At 44.0% G+C, this 15,276-nt stretch overlaps 1 protein-coding gene across 2 annotated transcripts in view; it reads left to right on the top strand.

Moving 5' to 3' along the window:
• Window positions 1–11,019, top strand: part of RDX (radixin) — an 85,487-nt gene extending 74,468 nt beyond the window's left edge. For both annotated transcript variants that reach the window (XM_023644764.2, XM_070272755.1), the window contains 2 exons: window positions 7,893–7,986; window positions 10,402–11,019. In XM_023644764.2, the coding sequence (XP_023500532.1) occupies window positions 7,893–7,959 (67 nt within the window). In that variant the 3' untranslated portion in view covers window positions 7,960–7,986; window positions 10,402–11,019. The remainder of the gene's footprint in view (window positions 1–7,892; window positions 7,987–10,401) is intronic.
• The last annotated feature ends 4,257 nt before the right edge of the window (window positions 11,020–15,276 follow it).

Below are 15,276 nucleotides of genomic sequence, written 5' to 3'. Positions count from 1 at the left end.
GTTCTTTCTAGCAGAGTCCTCTGTCCACTCCAGATGTCTGACACTGTGGTCACCCCACAGTGACCCTGCTCAAGTCCATGAAATTACATCTAGTAATCCCCACCCACACCTCTGCTCGAGTCCGTGAGATTACACTTAGTCAGTGGAAATCTGTTTACACGTTTACCTGCTAGGGATGCTCCACGTGGCACTTAGTCCATTCAAATAATTTCATTCATTTGTTAAACATTTATTAAATGCCTGAAGTTAGGTCCTGAGAATTCATAGATAATTTTTAAAGACTTTTGTAATCTAGAGGAGGAGACAGAAGAGGTAAGAAATAGTGTGACAATGAGACAAGTAAATGAGAGATACAAGGATCTGGCCAGCAACCAATGTCTTGCTAACATCTCCAAAGGTGTAGAGGTTATTAAAATTGTCAGCAGTTGCCTCAGGAGCAAGGACCATTGCCCCGCGGCTTGCTTGTAGGGCTGAGGGAACATCTCAGTGGGTGTCCAGTGGTGGTCTCAATGCTGGTTTGCACAGGGGTTCCAGGAAAAATCACAACGTAAGAGTAACTTTCAGTGCTAGAACCAGGAGCATCAGCTATGAGCAGCGAGGCTGAGGCAGTCTGGGAGTGAAGGCAGCTCGGAGCTGAGTAGGGGGCCTGCTAAGTGGTGGCAGGACTGCCTTGGGCTGGGGGTTAGGAAGTCCCTCATACTTGGGCTGCTTCTGGAGAACTCAGGAAGGGTTCAGAGGGATTTCGTTTATGTTCTGGAGTTGCAGGGGGACTTTTCCTGGGAGGAGTCCTTGCTTTCATTCATCTAAATATTTTAGTGCCTAGGACCTGCCAGGCACTGTGTACGTACCAGTCACTGAGAATATCTTAGTGACTAAGACTAGATCCTTGTCCTAATGGGCTTACTTTCTATAGAAAGACATGAAGCACAAGCAGAATAATTAAAAAGCTACAAACTGCATTAGGCTGAATCGTGAAATTGCCAATATTCAACCATCTTTGGCCTATAACAGCAGCAAATTTATATGAACTTAATGCTCTGAAAGAAACAGGGGACTGAGTTGGGGAAAATGCAGGGATAATTTGGGGATAAGAAGGTCAGAAAAAGTCTCTGAGGAGGTGGCGTATAAGTTGCCACTTGAAAGAAGAGAAGGCTGGCTGCTTCTCTTCTTTTATTTATTTATTTATTTATTTTTAAGGATTGGCACCTGGGCTAACAACTGTTGCCCATCTTTTTTTTTTTTCTGCTTTATCTCCCCAGACCCCACCCTGTACACAGTTGTGTACCTTAGTTGCACATCCTTCTAGTTGTGGGATGTGGGATGCCGTCTCAACGTGGCCTGACGAGCAGTGCCATGTCTGCGCCCAGGATCTGAACCCTGGGCCGCCGCAGCGGAGCGTGAACTTAACCACTCGGCCACGGAGCCGGCCCCCTCTTCTTTTATTTAAATCAAAGTGGTGAATGCAAATGTCAGCAGGATCAAGTGAGTGTCCTGGGCCTGCTGGGGGCTGTGTCTATCCGGGAAGCTCACGCCGTGTCTGAAGAGGACATCAGCCCCTCAGAAGCAGTAGACCCAGTGTGGTTATACTTTCTGATTTTCTAAGATAAGCGAGAAAACAACTTTTAAAAAAAGCATTCAAAGAATAATGCTTTAGATGTTTAAGTTGAAATGTAAATTTTATGTGAAATCTCCCAAATTTTACGTCAGCTATTTGAAAAAATTTAGGAAATGTTTTGCAAGCCAAACAATGTCTCTGCTTGCCAGAAGTGGCCCACTGGACACCAATTTACAATCTTTGCCTTAAACCAGTTCAGGTGGAGGGAACAGCATATGCAAAGACCTTGAGGCAAGAAAGGGTTTGACTGTTCAAGGAACAGAAAGGAGGGCAGTATGTCCAGAGCTGAGTGACCCTGGAGGAGAGTGTGTGGGAGGTGAAGCTGGGAGGGATCCAGATCACAAGGAGCTCACAGGGACAGAAGAGCAGGGACACAAGTGCAGATGGAGTGTGGACTCGACAAGCATGTGTCCTGGGGCAGCACGGGGCTGCACCTGCCTGGAAGAAGGGGCACCTGTTCCGGATCCACACAAAGATGTCATAAATGCTGCGGTGTCTTTGAAGGTAGGTGCATTATTCCATTTTACAGGTCAGTGACCTGCCCAAAGGCAACCATATGGCAGAGTCTGCATTTGGCTTTTGGTTTTCTTTGAAACGGAAGCCCATATCCTTTTGACTACAGAACACTCACGACCTTTCCAGTTGAGAGATGTCTACATCACAGTGCCCTTTGGAGGATTTTCTTGTCTGCCTAACTCAAAGTGAATGTATCCATTAGTTTAGAGGCCAAAGAAGAATGCTTTAAATATTAAGTTGAATACACAGTAACAGCGACCTGAAGATCAAACCCCATCAAATTGAAGACCCACTCATTCAACTGTTTTGTGTGGGCTAGTAACACCAACCCACCGAGAGTTCAGGGCTCTCCTTTTCAAGAGAAGGTGAATATAACTTAAAGATTTAAAGTTGAAATATATGATTTACTCTTGTAGAAGTGAGAAAGCATCCTTTTTATTGTGTTTAGGCCTTCAAAATCAAAAGAAGGGTCTGTGTTCAAGGGATCTCAGAAATCTACAGGAAAATGAAATTTGAGATGTGAAGATGGACATGGATAGAAATACACTTTTTGGGCCACCAAGAGACATTGAATAAAATATTTCAGGAACTCAGTGAGCAGGACTTCAGTGACAGGAACCGAACTCGATCTAGAAAAAATTCAAGAGGTTGAGGATCAGAGGTCCTGAAGGAGGCTCTTGCCTGCAGAGTTTCAGCCTGGGGAAGAGCCGGGGAGGAAGGTGGCCCCAGTGTGAGGCCTTTCCAGAAAGGAAGTCCACGTGCAGCCTTCAATACAAGCTGACAGCTTAAAAGAATGATCTGAGTCAAGATCTGTAGGAGGGGATTGCTGAATTAGTCTTCAGAACTAAACGTGATAGAGTATTTCCTTACAATTCACCTGTCAGTTCTTTGTCACTTATCAGAATATTTGAAGAGAGGAAGCGTAATTAATAACATTTTCCAGTTGCTCTATGTGGGTTATTTGATTTACTTTGTGGATAAAAATGAATCCGATTTAACTTTCCTTATGATTCTTTAAACTATTAGATTTTTCCCTATAGAATTAAAGTGAAAATTGTATTTTTAAGAAAAAATCACTATGATTGCTTTATATTTTGCTTCAAGATTAGTAGATGCTAATTGCTGAATTAAAATAGGAGTTGGCGAACTTTTTCTGTAAAGGTCCAGATATTAAATATTTTTGACTTTGTGAGCCAAATAGTCTGTCACAGCTACACAGCTCTGCTGTCATAGTGCAAAAGCAGCTATAGGCACGTGTAAATGAATGAGCATGGCTGCCTGCCAATGAAACTTTATTTATGGACACTGAAACCTGAATTTCATGTAACTTTTGTCATAAAATCTTCTTTTGACTTTTAAATCATAGTCTCTACCAAAACAGGTGGGGACCTGGATTTGGTCCACAAGCCATAGTTTGCTGACCTCTGAATTAAAGGACTTAAAAGACCGTTATGTTCTGGGGCTGGCCCCGTGGCCGAGTGGTTAAGTTCGCGCGCTCCGCTGCAGGCGGCCCAGTGTTTCGTTAGTTCGAATCCTGGGCGCGGACATGGCACTGCTCATCAGACCACACTGAGGCAGCGTCCCACATGCCACAACTAGAAGAACCCACAACGAAGAATACACAACTATGTACCGGGGGGCGTTGGGGAGAAAAAGGAAAAAGTAAAATCTTTTAAAAAAAAAAGACCGTTACGTTCTTCCGAGGGCCAGTGGTGTGGCTTTCTCAGCTGTCTGGATTTTTGACTGGATCATAGAGGGGTCTTCTTTTGTTGTAATGAAGAGGTTTCCTTACACATTTGAAAGACTTCTAGCAGTGGTTCTCAGACTAGCATATATCAGAATCATCTGGAGAGTTTGTTAACATGCGGATTGCAGGGCCCCGCCCCCTAAGTTTCTGGTTCAGTAAGTTTATGCGGAGCCCAAGAATTTGAATTCTTAACAGATGAGGCCGCTGCTGTTCTGGCATCACCTTTTGAGAATCACTGATTTAGAGATGAGGGTGCCCGACACTGTGGGAGTAACGCAGTTGCTTCTTTTACTCAGTGTCCTTAGAGTGACTATTGACTTTTCCACCTGGATCATTTCTTTGAGACCGTCAAAATTCTAACAGCTCAAAGACCAAAGATAATTAGAACCAAATTTATAACTTCCCTATGTGGTGTAGTATTTTTCCTCCATCGGTTTCTGTTTTAAACACTTAGAAGCTAAAGACTATTTTACAACAGTGTTAGGGAAAGAGAAATATAAATAAAGGAATATTTATATTATTATATGCAGCATATAATACATTATATATTATAATGTTATATATTTGAATATATATATAAAATAAATAGTCACGTATCAGTTTAAAAAATAGCACATTGTCAGTAACTTTGGCATTCTGTATTCCTCGTCTATAACATCATTCTTTTCTTTAATTTTTACCATTTGTATCCACAGAAATGTAATATATTGTTTTGCACATGTATGAACTTTATATAGTTTCAGTACACACACATATCCATTTTGATGAATGAGCTGTGGTTCATTCGTTTTCACTGCTGCGAGTGTATTATTTTTTATGAATGCACTAGAATGTATCCATTCCCCTAATGATGGATCTTTGGATTGTTTCCGGTATTTTTTATCTTACAAACAGTATAGCCACACGTGTTCTTGTACATGTCTCCTAGTGAGTGTGAGCTGAGACCTCGGGAGGGGAACTGTTCAGTTACAGGGTATGTGGCTTGACCGTGTGTCCATCAAATTGGTTGCCAAAGTAAGGCTATAGCCGCATCTTTACCACATTTCATATCGCTAGATTTTTAAATTCCTGCCAATTTGATAGGTTTAAAATGGTATCTTACTGTGCTTTTGACTTTCATTTTCTTGATTACTAATGTAGTTGAGAATTTTTCTAGTATTTTTGGGCCTGTTTCTTGTATTTTGGGCCTCTTTCCTCTTCTTTGAAATGGCTGTTTTGCTTTTTTGCCTGTTTTCTTTAAAAGTTTCTTCACCTTGTTTTAATAAGAAACTCCTGACTAGTTTTGACTCTTTGTTCCTCTACATAAATTTTAGAATTAGTTTAAATTGTATGGGGAAAAAAACCCTTTTGGTTAGAAGTGTCCTAATAGACTAATTTGGAAAGAAATTACATCTGTATAATATTAAGGATTCCTAGTCACGAATATGTTATATCTCTGCCTTTATTGATGTCTTCCTTAATACCTTTCAGTAAAGTTGTTTAAATTTTTGCATTAAGATCATGTGTTTCTTTTGTTAGATTTATTATTAAGCATCTTATTTTTACTATCTTCTTAAGAGTTACATTTTAAAACTGTTTGTGGCTGGTGTATAGAAATGAACCTCATTTTTGTTTGCTGACCTTATATTCAGGAACCTTGTGTAATTCTTACTGTTTTTCATAATTTGTGAAGTCTTTCGGGCTTTTTACACATGTAGTCGTCTTCTGCAAATAATGAGTGTTCTCAGTCTGTCTTCTCAATCCATATAACTTTTACTCTTTTATCTTACTGAGGTGATTTGACTGAAACTTTCAGTACAATGCTGAACATAAGTGGCACCTCATTTCTGATTTAAGAGTGATGCTTCTAACTTTTCTGACATTTTGCCCTGCATATGTTTGTTGTAGGTTTTGGTACATGCCTTTATCAGGTTAATGGAACTTCCTTTTGTATACATATGCCTATTTTGCTAAGAGTTTTTTTTAATAAAAAGAATTTAAAATTTATCAAATGCGATTTCTGTGCATATTGAGATAATATGTGTATGTGCTTTTTTTTTGTTTATTTATTAACATGCAGAATTAGATAGATTTTTCTCATGTTAAACCAAGTTTGCATTCCTGGGATAACTTGATATGATGTATGTCCTATGGCTTGGCGCTCCGTGAATACAGAGCCACGTGTATTGTGAATGCCCTGCCCTCTGATTTGTATCTCTCTCCCCTCATTCCTCTTAGAAGGTTGCTGTCTCAACGAAGGTATTTTAAGCTTCTGGCGCCACCTGGTGGCAAACTTTGGAAATTTCTGACTTGATGTCTGTACCGCCTCTCTCAGGGAAACGTGCCATGTAGTTTCCTGTTATCACTTGTAACGCCTCACTCAATTCTGTTTTCCTTCTTGTACCTTAAATGTATCCACTTTGCTCCTCCATCCTCCTCTCTTTTGCTCTTGCAAATTTTCTCATTATACTCACGCAAATCATTCTCTTTTCCTTCTCTTTTTCTCTCTCCCTTTGTTCCTTCGTGAGTATAAATCTACCTCAATTATGCTTAATCATAGTGAAAGTAGTGCTGAGGACTAAGGAAAAAGTACAGCAATACATTGTTAAATGACATTTGATACGATAAAGTGCCATCTCTGCTAACCTTCAAAGTCCCTGAAAATACTTAACAATCCCTTTAAAATGTTCTTAAATTTCAAGTACTACTTAATCATCTTCTAATTAATTCTGCCCAGTTTAACACCAAGCTCAAGGATTAAAGAAAAATGATGACTGTTATAAGTTTCATTGTTTCTGTGTTCGTACTGGCTTTGACAAATTTAAGGTTTCTACTGTATTTTATTGCCAAGACTTTTTCATTATGGGTTAAACTGCTTGGAAACTGAACTAACCATCTATAACATGGTTTCCATGGGAAACAGCCCACCACAGATGCCCTTTTGGTATCCAACCCATTTATAAGATAGACATTGCCAGTAATTGCATTGCTAACTGCATAACCCTTAAGCATAGAAAAACCGTGAGCAATATTCTCCCCAGTCAGACAACTGACGCAGTTTCGTTTTAGAGTTAATCCTGACTTTGTTTTCAGTGTCTCTAAGGGCCGTATCTGAGAATGGCAGGTGAGTCAGCTGAAGAAGACAGACCACAGAAAGTAGGGCTGAACCTGGCCTCTTTAACCACTGCACTGCCAACATGGCTGCGGGGGAGGTAGTTTTTATTGTTTGTTTGTCTTAAGCCACCCCAGTCTTTTAGTCAGCAGGTACAGTACATTGAGAGTTTGCTTATTCAAAGACAGCAAGTATTGATTTCAAAGTAAGCACCACAAAGTATTTTGGGTCCATAAGAGTGGTTGGTGCCTGAAAGACTTTTTTTTTTTTTTTGAGGAAGATTAGCCCTGAGCTAACATCTGCTGCCAATCCTCCTCTTTTTTCTGAGGAAGACTGGCCCTGAGCTAACATCTGTGCCCATCTTCCTCTACTTTATATGTGGGACACCCACCACAGCATGGCTTGCCAAGCAGTGCCGTGTCCGCACCCAGGATCCAAACTGGCAAACCCCAGACCGCTGAAGCGGAACTTGCGGCCTTAACCGCTGTGCCACCAGCCGGCCCCTGAAAGACATTTTAATAGTGCCTAGATTAATCAAGAGAGAACCTAAAATAAAACATAAAATCGGATCTTCAGCATTACTCTGATACCTGTAAAGCTGTGACGTGTGTGGCTTTGAGATCCATTATTCTTGTGAAACTGATTAGTTTGTATAGAGTTGCTGCAACTATTAGAATTCTAGCATCTACTTAAAAGGGAGATTTAAAGTTATTCTCATTTCCACATTGCAATAGTGGAAATCCAAAAGTAAACTGAAAAAAAAAGAGGTTAAAGATTAAGAAGGTTACTTTGGCAATTTGGTAACCCAGAAAGCCCTACAGAGTCCAGAGTGACAAGGGTGCTCCTGGCATTCTGTACCATTTGGCTGCCTTCTGTGTTCTTTTGCTAAATGCTTTCTAACCTCTTGATATCTTTTTTGAAAGGTGGGGACCCAAACTGTACGCATTGTTCCAGATGCGTTCTTGCCAAAGCAGTATAAAGCAAATGTAACTGGAAGAAGGCGCCCTCCCTCACTGGGTAAGTACAGCTGACAGCCACGGCAAGGGCCCCCAGGCCACCTCCCATTAGACCTGCCACACCTCTCCACGGCCAGGATGCTGGCGGGACCCGTAAAACCCAAATCTGTTCATCCACCGCCCACAGCCTTTAATCCAGGCTAGAGAGTTCCCAGTCAAAGGAGCTGACCCGGAGCAACTCCTATCATCACTGCCTCTAATTCCTCCCGCTCCTTATGCTTTCTCAACTGTTTGCATCTCTCGGGCTCTTTATCAATCAAGAACGTCTTCCTCCAGTTTAGTAATTTTGAGCTCAGAGTTTATTAAAATGAGATCTTACCTGTACTCTTGGTGAACTGACTGCACTTGCTGTTTTAGACTGTTTCCTTTGTGAAAGCACCTCTTGACGTGGAGTGAGGGTTAAAGTGCAAGCTCACGTGTGTGACACTTATGTGCTGGGGACAGTCTTTTCTTATTTAAAAAAAAATCAGATTTACTTCAAAATGGAGTGCCATAATACATATTGAGTAGAAGAATTCCAGAATTGGTTCATAAACCAGGTTAGTATTATGCATTGATCTCAATTTGGAAATATTTAAAAATCATTCATCAACCTGATTACCATGACAACAGATCGTTTTAAAATTCCTTAATTTCTTTGGCAGAGACTGTTTTGACCCATCCCATGTCTAAATAAAGCCACAGCATACAGTTTATCTTGTACATCTTGAATGGTACATTTCAGTTCCCCCAACTTGCTGATTAAGCCTCCCAAAGTTCTATAAACCTAACTCTAGCTATCTGTGAAGTTATTTCAGATAATACTTTAAGATGTGGAATAATGGCCTTTACGACAATATTATTTTTTAGATTTTTTATGTGACATAAAAAAATGGTCATATATGTTCACTTCAGGTGGGTGAGGAATTTTTTAAAATGACCTGCTGCTTTGGCTTTGAATTTGGGATTGCTCTGAAATGAGTTAAGGTCATGCAAGAATCTCTGACATGCCATGATGTCACCAAAACCTTTTCATTGCTTCAAAATCCACCTGAAGGGCTTGTGACACATCCATCCTCATTTGCTCGCATCATTTTGAAAGGGGTGTAGCTGATTGTGAATTCACAGAATCCAGTTAGTCTTATTCCTGACATCTGAGAGAATATCCTCGGTTCAAACCCATTCTCAACGTTCCATAGATCGCCACCAACGATACTCCTCTTAGCTCTTTGTCTTTGACCCATTTCTTCCAGTGTAGGAATTTATGTAACTCTCTCCATTTTATTTGCCGATTGGTAAAATCCGCCAAGTTAAAATCTGCCTGATGTTTTGCAATTTTTCCTCGTTGATTTTCACCCGTTAATGTTTCTGCTTTTTAGAGCGAATCCTTTCAGTGAGTTTGACTCTGTGCTGTTGTCGTCAGAAGTAGGGAAAGAAAGTTTCTGCATGACTCACCAGAAAAGTCAAGAGCAAATGACAGAGGTTCTGAATTATCCAGAGATGCATTTATTAAAGAATCAAGGGAGTTGGCAGCCATCACATCCTTCAACTGGAAATGTCACATAGTTGGCAGCCTTGAAAGAACTGCTGGGCGCCTCCATAGCTGAGTATAATGTTAGTGACTCAAGGAAAAGGACAGGGACTTCTGAGTGGTTTTCTGGTCCTTTGCCCGCTGTCCTTAGGGTTTCTCCCTCAGAACTCTCATCCTGTCTTCTTATGGGATTATGAGGAGGAATTAGAGGTGACGTCTACAGCCATGGACCAGCTATGGCTGCTGGTTTCTTCTGGGATAGAATGCCCTACAGCCTCAGGTACCAAGCTGTAGCCAAGTTACTAATCAGCCTCAAAGGCCCCTGGCCGTCTGGTGTGTGCAGACTGCCAGGCTTCTTCTCTCAACCTGCAGGTCGTGTCCTTTCTCTGAGGCACTAGGCTGCTGTTAGCTTAGGAGGCTAGACCTGATTGAAGACCCTCTCTCCTGGATCCCAGGGGTAAGAAATGGGAAAGATGGAGCTGATGTCAGTAAAGTGATTCATCCCTTGGGCACACCTGCCCCATGGGCTGCTCAACTCTTGTGATTCACGACACAGAGGTTTATATGATGGTGACATGAAAGGGAGTGTGTTTAAACCATGATCTCATATCCGCATCACAATTCTGGATCTGAACGTTGCAAGATCTACTATGTTAGATTCCCTTTGAGACCAAAAAATAATTCTAGCTGGGCTGAGGTCAGAGTGCAGAATCTGTGGAACCTCCTTTGTTTGGGTGCAATCTGTGCATAAATCAAGAGTAAACTCAACCACAGCTAAATGGTACTTACAGAATGCAGAAAGGGGTTCAGGCTCGTGCCCTTTTCAAGCCTATTACAGTAATATTTAAGTTTCGTTTTCTTCTTTCTTGCCTAACTTTCCTGTTTACTCTCTGTGTCTTCATGCAGGTCCCTGGTATCTGACATATGGTGAGCTTTAGGATAAAAACGTATCCAGACGCCCCTGATGTTCCGAATGTGTATATCCCCCAAAGTCCAGAATCTCAGCTGAGCTGGACGGATGAGTGTCCCCTCAACCAGGGCTCTTGCTGGCGGTTTTCTCCACATCTCAGTTTACTGCTGGTTTTCCCTTTCTTGCTATTCTGTCTCTCTCCAAACCCTTCTGGACTCCTTTCCTTGGGACAGACCTTCAAAAGATGGGCCAGGACTTAGGAATTCTGCCTTGCACCCTGCAGTCCCAGGCCAGCACCCACCGCAGCCCATCTTCCTGGCACCACCCCCCAAACAGATGCTGGCAGGCATCAGCTTCTGAGAACCCACTTTTTTTCTGCATGACTAGCTTGTGAGGAGGGCTATATGGAGAGAATTTCCAGGAATTTTCCACTTTTTCAAAAAATGTATGTGACTTGTTTTTGGCTTCGACCTGAGAGCGAACTCTGTGGTGTACAGCTCTGTTTACTTGCACACATCTGTGGAATCTGGAGAAACTGGTGCAACATTCCCTTTCCTGTTGGGGCTGTTTGTATAATTGTATATAAATGTAGCAATAAATATATTCTAACATCAGCCTGGGCTTTGCTTTCCACTTGATTCTGCATCCTGATGGCAGGCAGTGACTATCACATTCTCGAGGAATTGCCCTACTGACCAGAGGGGCTTGCCTGCCCCATCTCAGGTTCTCATCTTCTCTGATTTCACAAAGTCTTAGTTTGGAGTTGGCCAGTGTTTGGAGAAAGAAGGTTGAGGAGCATGGGGGCAGGGCTGGGACGTGAAGCAGCATTACTAATTCACTAGGTGGCACTGTTCCGGGCACTGAGGCAGCTTGAATGTCCAAGGACTGAAGCTTAGAGGATTGAGTGACAGTCCGTGACATGAGTCAGCTATTTTCATAGTCACTCTTACATCCTTCAAGAATGTATTGTGTTGCAATTACACGGCAGGTACTTATTGCCGGGCACAAAGCTACCCCTTAAAGATTTTCAGAAAAACCACACAAAATATGCCAACACGATATTGATTTTTCCACCTGTCCCTGATGTTGTTCAAGGATACTAAGTCTAGTTGTTTTAGAAATGGTATCCTTCTAAAGGGGGACACATAGGCAAATAAACTTTCTATTTGGCAAAAATAATGTTGTTTATCTAATAGCAAGGAATATTCCCAAATTGTCTCATAATTTATTTGAAATCTTTGGTTATCAGGCATTTTTATAAAACTTAAAAGATAACCACATACTTTGTGTGGTTTCTTATCAAATTGCTCCTTCTCAGGCCTCTCCTTGATTATAAGCAGAAGTTGGTGTAAAACCACTCTGGAGTCACAAGACCTGGGCTGCAGCGGAGGGGGAAGCTGGGGGTCCCATGGCAGGCGTTCACAGGCAGCTCTTGAAGGAGTGCTTTTTATGTATTAAAAGAATATCGACCAGGAGCGCTTGAGGAAATCATCTGGTTGAGCCCTTTGAAGGACTGATCAGATAATTACCAGAACCATCAGGCCAGGTCTGTTCTTACATTCACCTTTTAATAGATTCATCAGAGAACCTGAGGTTTGAGGTCAAAAGATAAAGAGGTCACAGTGTGGGCTGCCGCCTTCCACAGCAAATTCTCGTGCAATACCACTAGACAAACCTTCTCTACATGTAGACTTGTCTGGCCACGACTGGTGTTACAGGGGGAAATTATTAAAAATGATCCATGACAAATTATCGGCTGCTTTTGGTTACAGTGTGATAAGAGATAAGCCCCGTGATAGATGATGCTGGATCCCCACCATTCATAGCTTGCTTATGGAGCTGTGGAGGATGAGGATTTCCAGCCTGTGGGTGTTAAACCTGGGCGTGGGTCGTGGCTCTGCCACTAATTAGTGGTTAGACCCTGGACATGTCACTCTAACCCTCTGGGCCTCTGATTCATCTGCTGGAAAATCAGGTGTCTGGACTAAGTGATTTCTAAGATCCTTTCTGTTCTTCGAGTCTCTCCTCCTTTGAGAAAGGGAAGGGAGTAGCATACTTTTAATGCTAAAGAGGAAGGTCATGGGATGGCAAAAATGGGCAATTGAGGGCAGAAGAGAGTTAAGAAGATCATTTATTTTCAGGTGCTAAGAAATGCATTAAGATCACGGCAAGTCAAGCACCGCCCAGCCATATTCAGCTCTCACTTTTCACATCCTGTTGGCCAGACTTCTTCGTGGGGTCTCTTCTGCAGAGGGCAGAGAGTCTGCCATGTATGCTTGTCATTGGGGCACATGGGTGGGAAGCTGAAGCCTCAGAACAAGAAGCCACTTTTTTCCACAGACTACCCACAGCCACCGGATGGGGCAGTGGCATGAAGAGTGTGCCTGGCCCTTGTGAACTGTTGGATTCAGTCCTGGTCAGGCAAAACTGACAGTGGCACAGCAACCCAAAGGGAGAAGAGCAGATCACTTCCAACCACTAATTACCCACATCCACACTTAAGGACACACCGGGAGGAACACTTCCCTCCTTCAGCATAGACACAACTCTAGCACAGCGCCCCCGCCCTCTTGGCCCACCCTCAACCCTTTCTGGGCAGGTGGGATGAGTGCCTGACTGGTGAGTTTGGAGAGGAGCTGTGTACCCAGTCCTTTTCTCCTCTTTTCCTGTAGGGGGCTGGCTGTCCTCAAGAAGCACACGTTTGTTATGTCTGCTCCTCCACGCCCTAGTTTTAGGGAGGCAGGCCCCGGCTCCCCCGAGAGAGGGTAAGTCTGTCTAATCTGGAGTTCATCATCGGGAAGCCCAGTTGGCGCAGTCGTGAGCCCCCATGCCCCAGGACCAGCTTTATCTCGGATGAACGGGGTCTATGGCCTTCACCTGAGTATTCTTTTGCATATTCTTTAGTTCGAAATTGAGCCAGCGCAGTGGTTCTCACTTTAATGTGCATCAGAACCACCTGGAGGACTTGTTAAAACACAGGTGCTGGGCTCCACTGCCCGAGTTCCTAATTCACAGGTCAGGGGCGGCCGAGAATTTGCCTCTCTAATAAGTTCCCGGGCGAGGCTGTGGCTGCTGACTGGGGACCAGGCTTCCAGACCCAGGGAGCGCGTGGCTGAGAGAAGGAGTTCCATCTACTGGTGCCCTCAGTGTCCAGAACTGAATGTTCTCAAGGCTGAGTCAGCCAGCGTCCTCCGCTCGACTCTTGGGTCAGTGTGAGTAACTCTTACAGATCCACATCGTCCTGTAGCCCACGGCCTTGGGGAGAAACAAATGGTTATGGATTGAACTCATTTCTGTTCTAAGCAGAACACGAGATGAAGCAATGCCAGCCATAAAGCAGCTCTGAAATGCCAATTTAAAAACAGAATCCAAGAGACGTGTGTAGTTTCCTTTGACGAAACCTCGCGGAGCACAAATAAATATTTCCCTGGGGCTTTTCAAGAACGCATTTAAACCCTTCTCATTGACATATAAAATACAGACGTTTGCACATCAGTGGACAGCGGGAAGAATCCTCATACACTGAACGCACCAGTGCAATTCGCACAAGAGCAGAAAGAGAACATTTACCCCCAAAGTTTCCAGGTGCTCTTCTCGGTTACTAGCCCCGCCCTCTGAGGGTAGGGACTGTCTCGAATTCTAGGGCGAGAGGGATGTGTGACTGTTTGGTACTTTATAAAAATGCCATCATTCAGCATGCACTCTCTACGGCCTGGTTTCTTTTACTTAACAAACCCATGAATTCTTTTTATTTTATTTTATTTTATTTTCCTTTTTCTCCGCAAAGCCCCCCGGTACATAGTTGTGTATTCTTCGTTGTAGGTTCCTCTAGTTGTGGCATGTGGGACGCCGCCTCAGCGTGGTCTGATGAGCAGTGCCATGTCCGCGCCCAGGATTCGAACCAACGAAACACTGGGCCGCCTGCAGCGGAGCGCGCGAACCCAACCACTCGGCCGCGGGGCCAGCCCCCAAACCCATGAATTCTTAAAGACCACTTTCCTAATCTGTCCTGCGGCCACCCCGTCGCCCTGGCTCCCGCGCGCCTCTCGGCCTCCGTGATCGGGCGGCGACCTGCCCGCTGCACACTTCGTCCCCCTTCTGTGCACAGCGCGGCTGTTCCAGCACAGCCGCTGTCAACAGCTGGGCTTCGCCTCCTCCAGGTCGTCCTTCAGGCTTCCCCCACCGCCATCAGCAATGCGTCCCTTCTCCCATCTGCCCATTTCCACTGGTCACGACAGGCCAGCCTCTAGCCCGGTCCCAGACGGCGCTCACCCCGCAGACGCCCATCCCTTGCTCTGCGCGCGTTTGAGGGCATTTTGCTCCTCGCGGTTCCGGGGGGATCTGGTTTTCCTGCGGAGCACAGGGTCTCTTAGGCACCATCGCGGGGGAAACTGAGGCGGGAGAACCCGGCACGGGCTTTCCACCCCCTGGGGCCCAGGAGCCATACTTGTCTCCGCTGCTCATATTTCAGTCGTCAGAACTATACACGACACTCTTGGGCACAGGGGGCTGGGAGAGGGAGGGGAGCCGAGGGAATATTTGCTGAGCATCGCTGTCTCTGCCACACTGCAAGGACCCGCCATTCTTAAGGCCAGATTATGTCCCCCTTTGCCCCGCGACACTCATCGTGCTCCCTCTCCTCGGCCTTATTCGCCAGTATTTATATTCCTTACACCACTGCTTCTCAGCCAGGGGCACAAATGTCTCCCCAGGAGATATTTGAGGATGTCTGGAGCCGCATTCAATTGTTAGCACTTGGGGTGTGTGAGCTCCCTCATCTAGTGGGTGGAGGACAGGGATGCTGATAAACATCCTACAGGGCACAGGACGGCCCCACAATAAAGAATTACCCAGCCCCAATGTCCATGGTG

Source organism: Equus caballus, chromosome 7 (assembly GCF_041296265.1).
Source record: "Equus caballus isolate H_3958 breed thoroughbred chromosome 7, TB-T2T, whole genome shotgun sequence".
Lineage (NCBI taxonomy): Eukaryota > Metazoa > Chordata > Mammalia > Perissodactyla > Equidae > Equus > Equus caballus.
The sequence above is the reverse complement of the archived record's forward strand: the minus strand, read 5'-3'. Positions and strand labels throughout refer to the sequence as shown.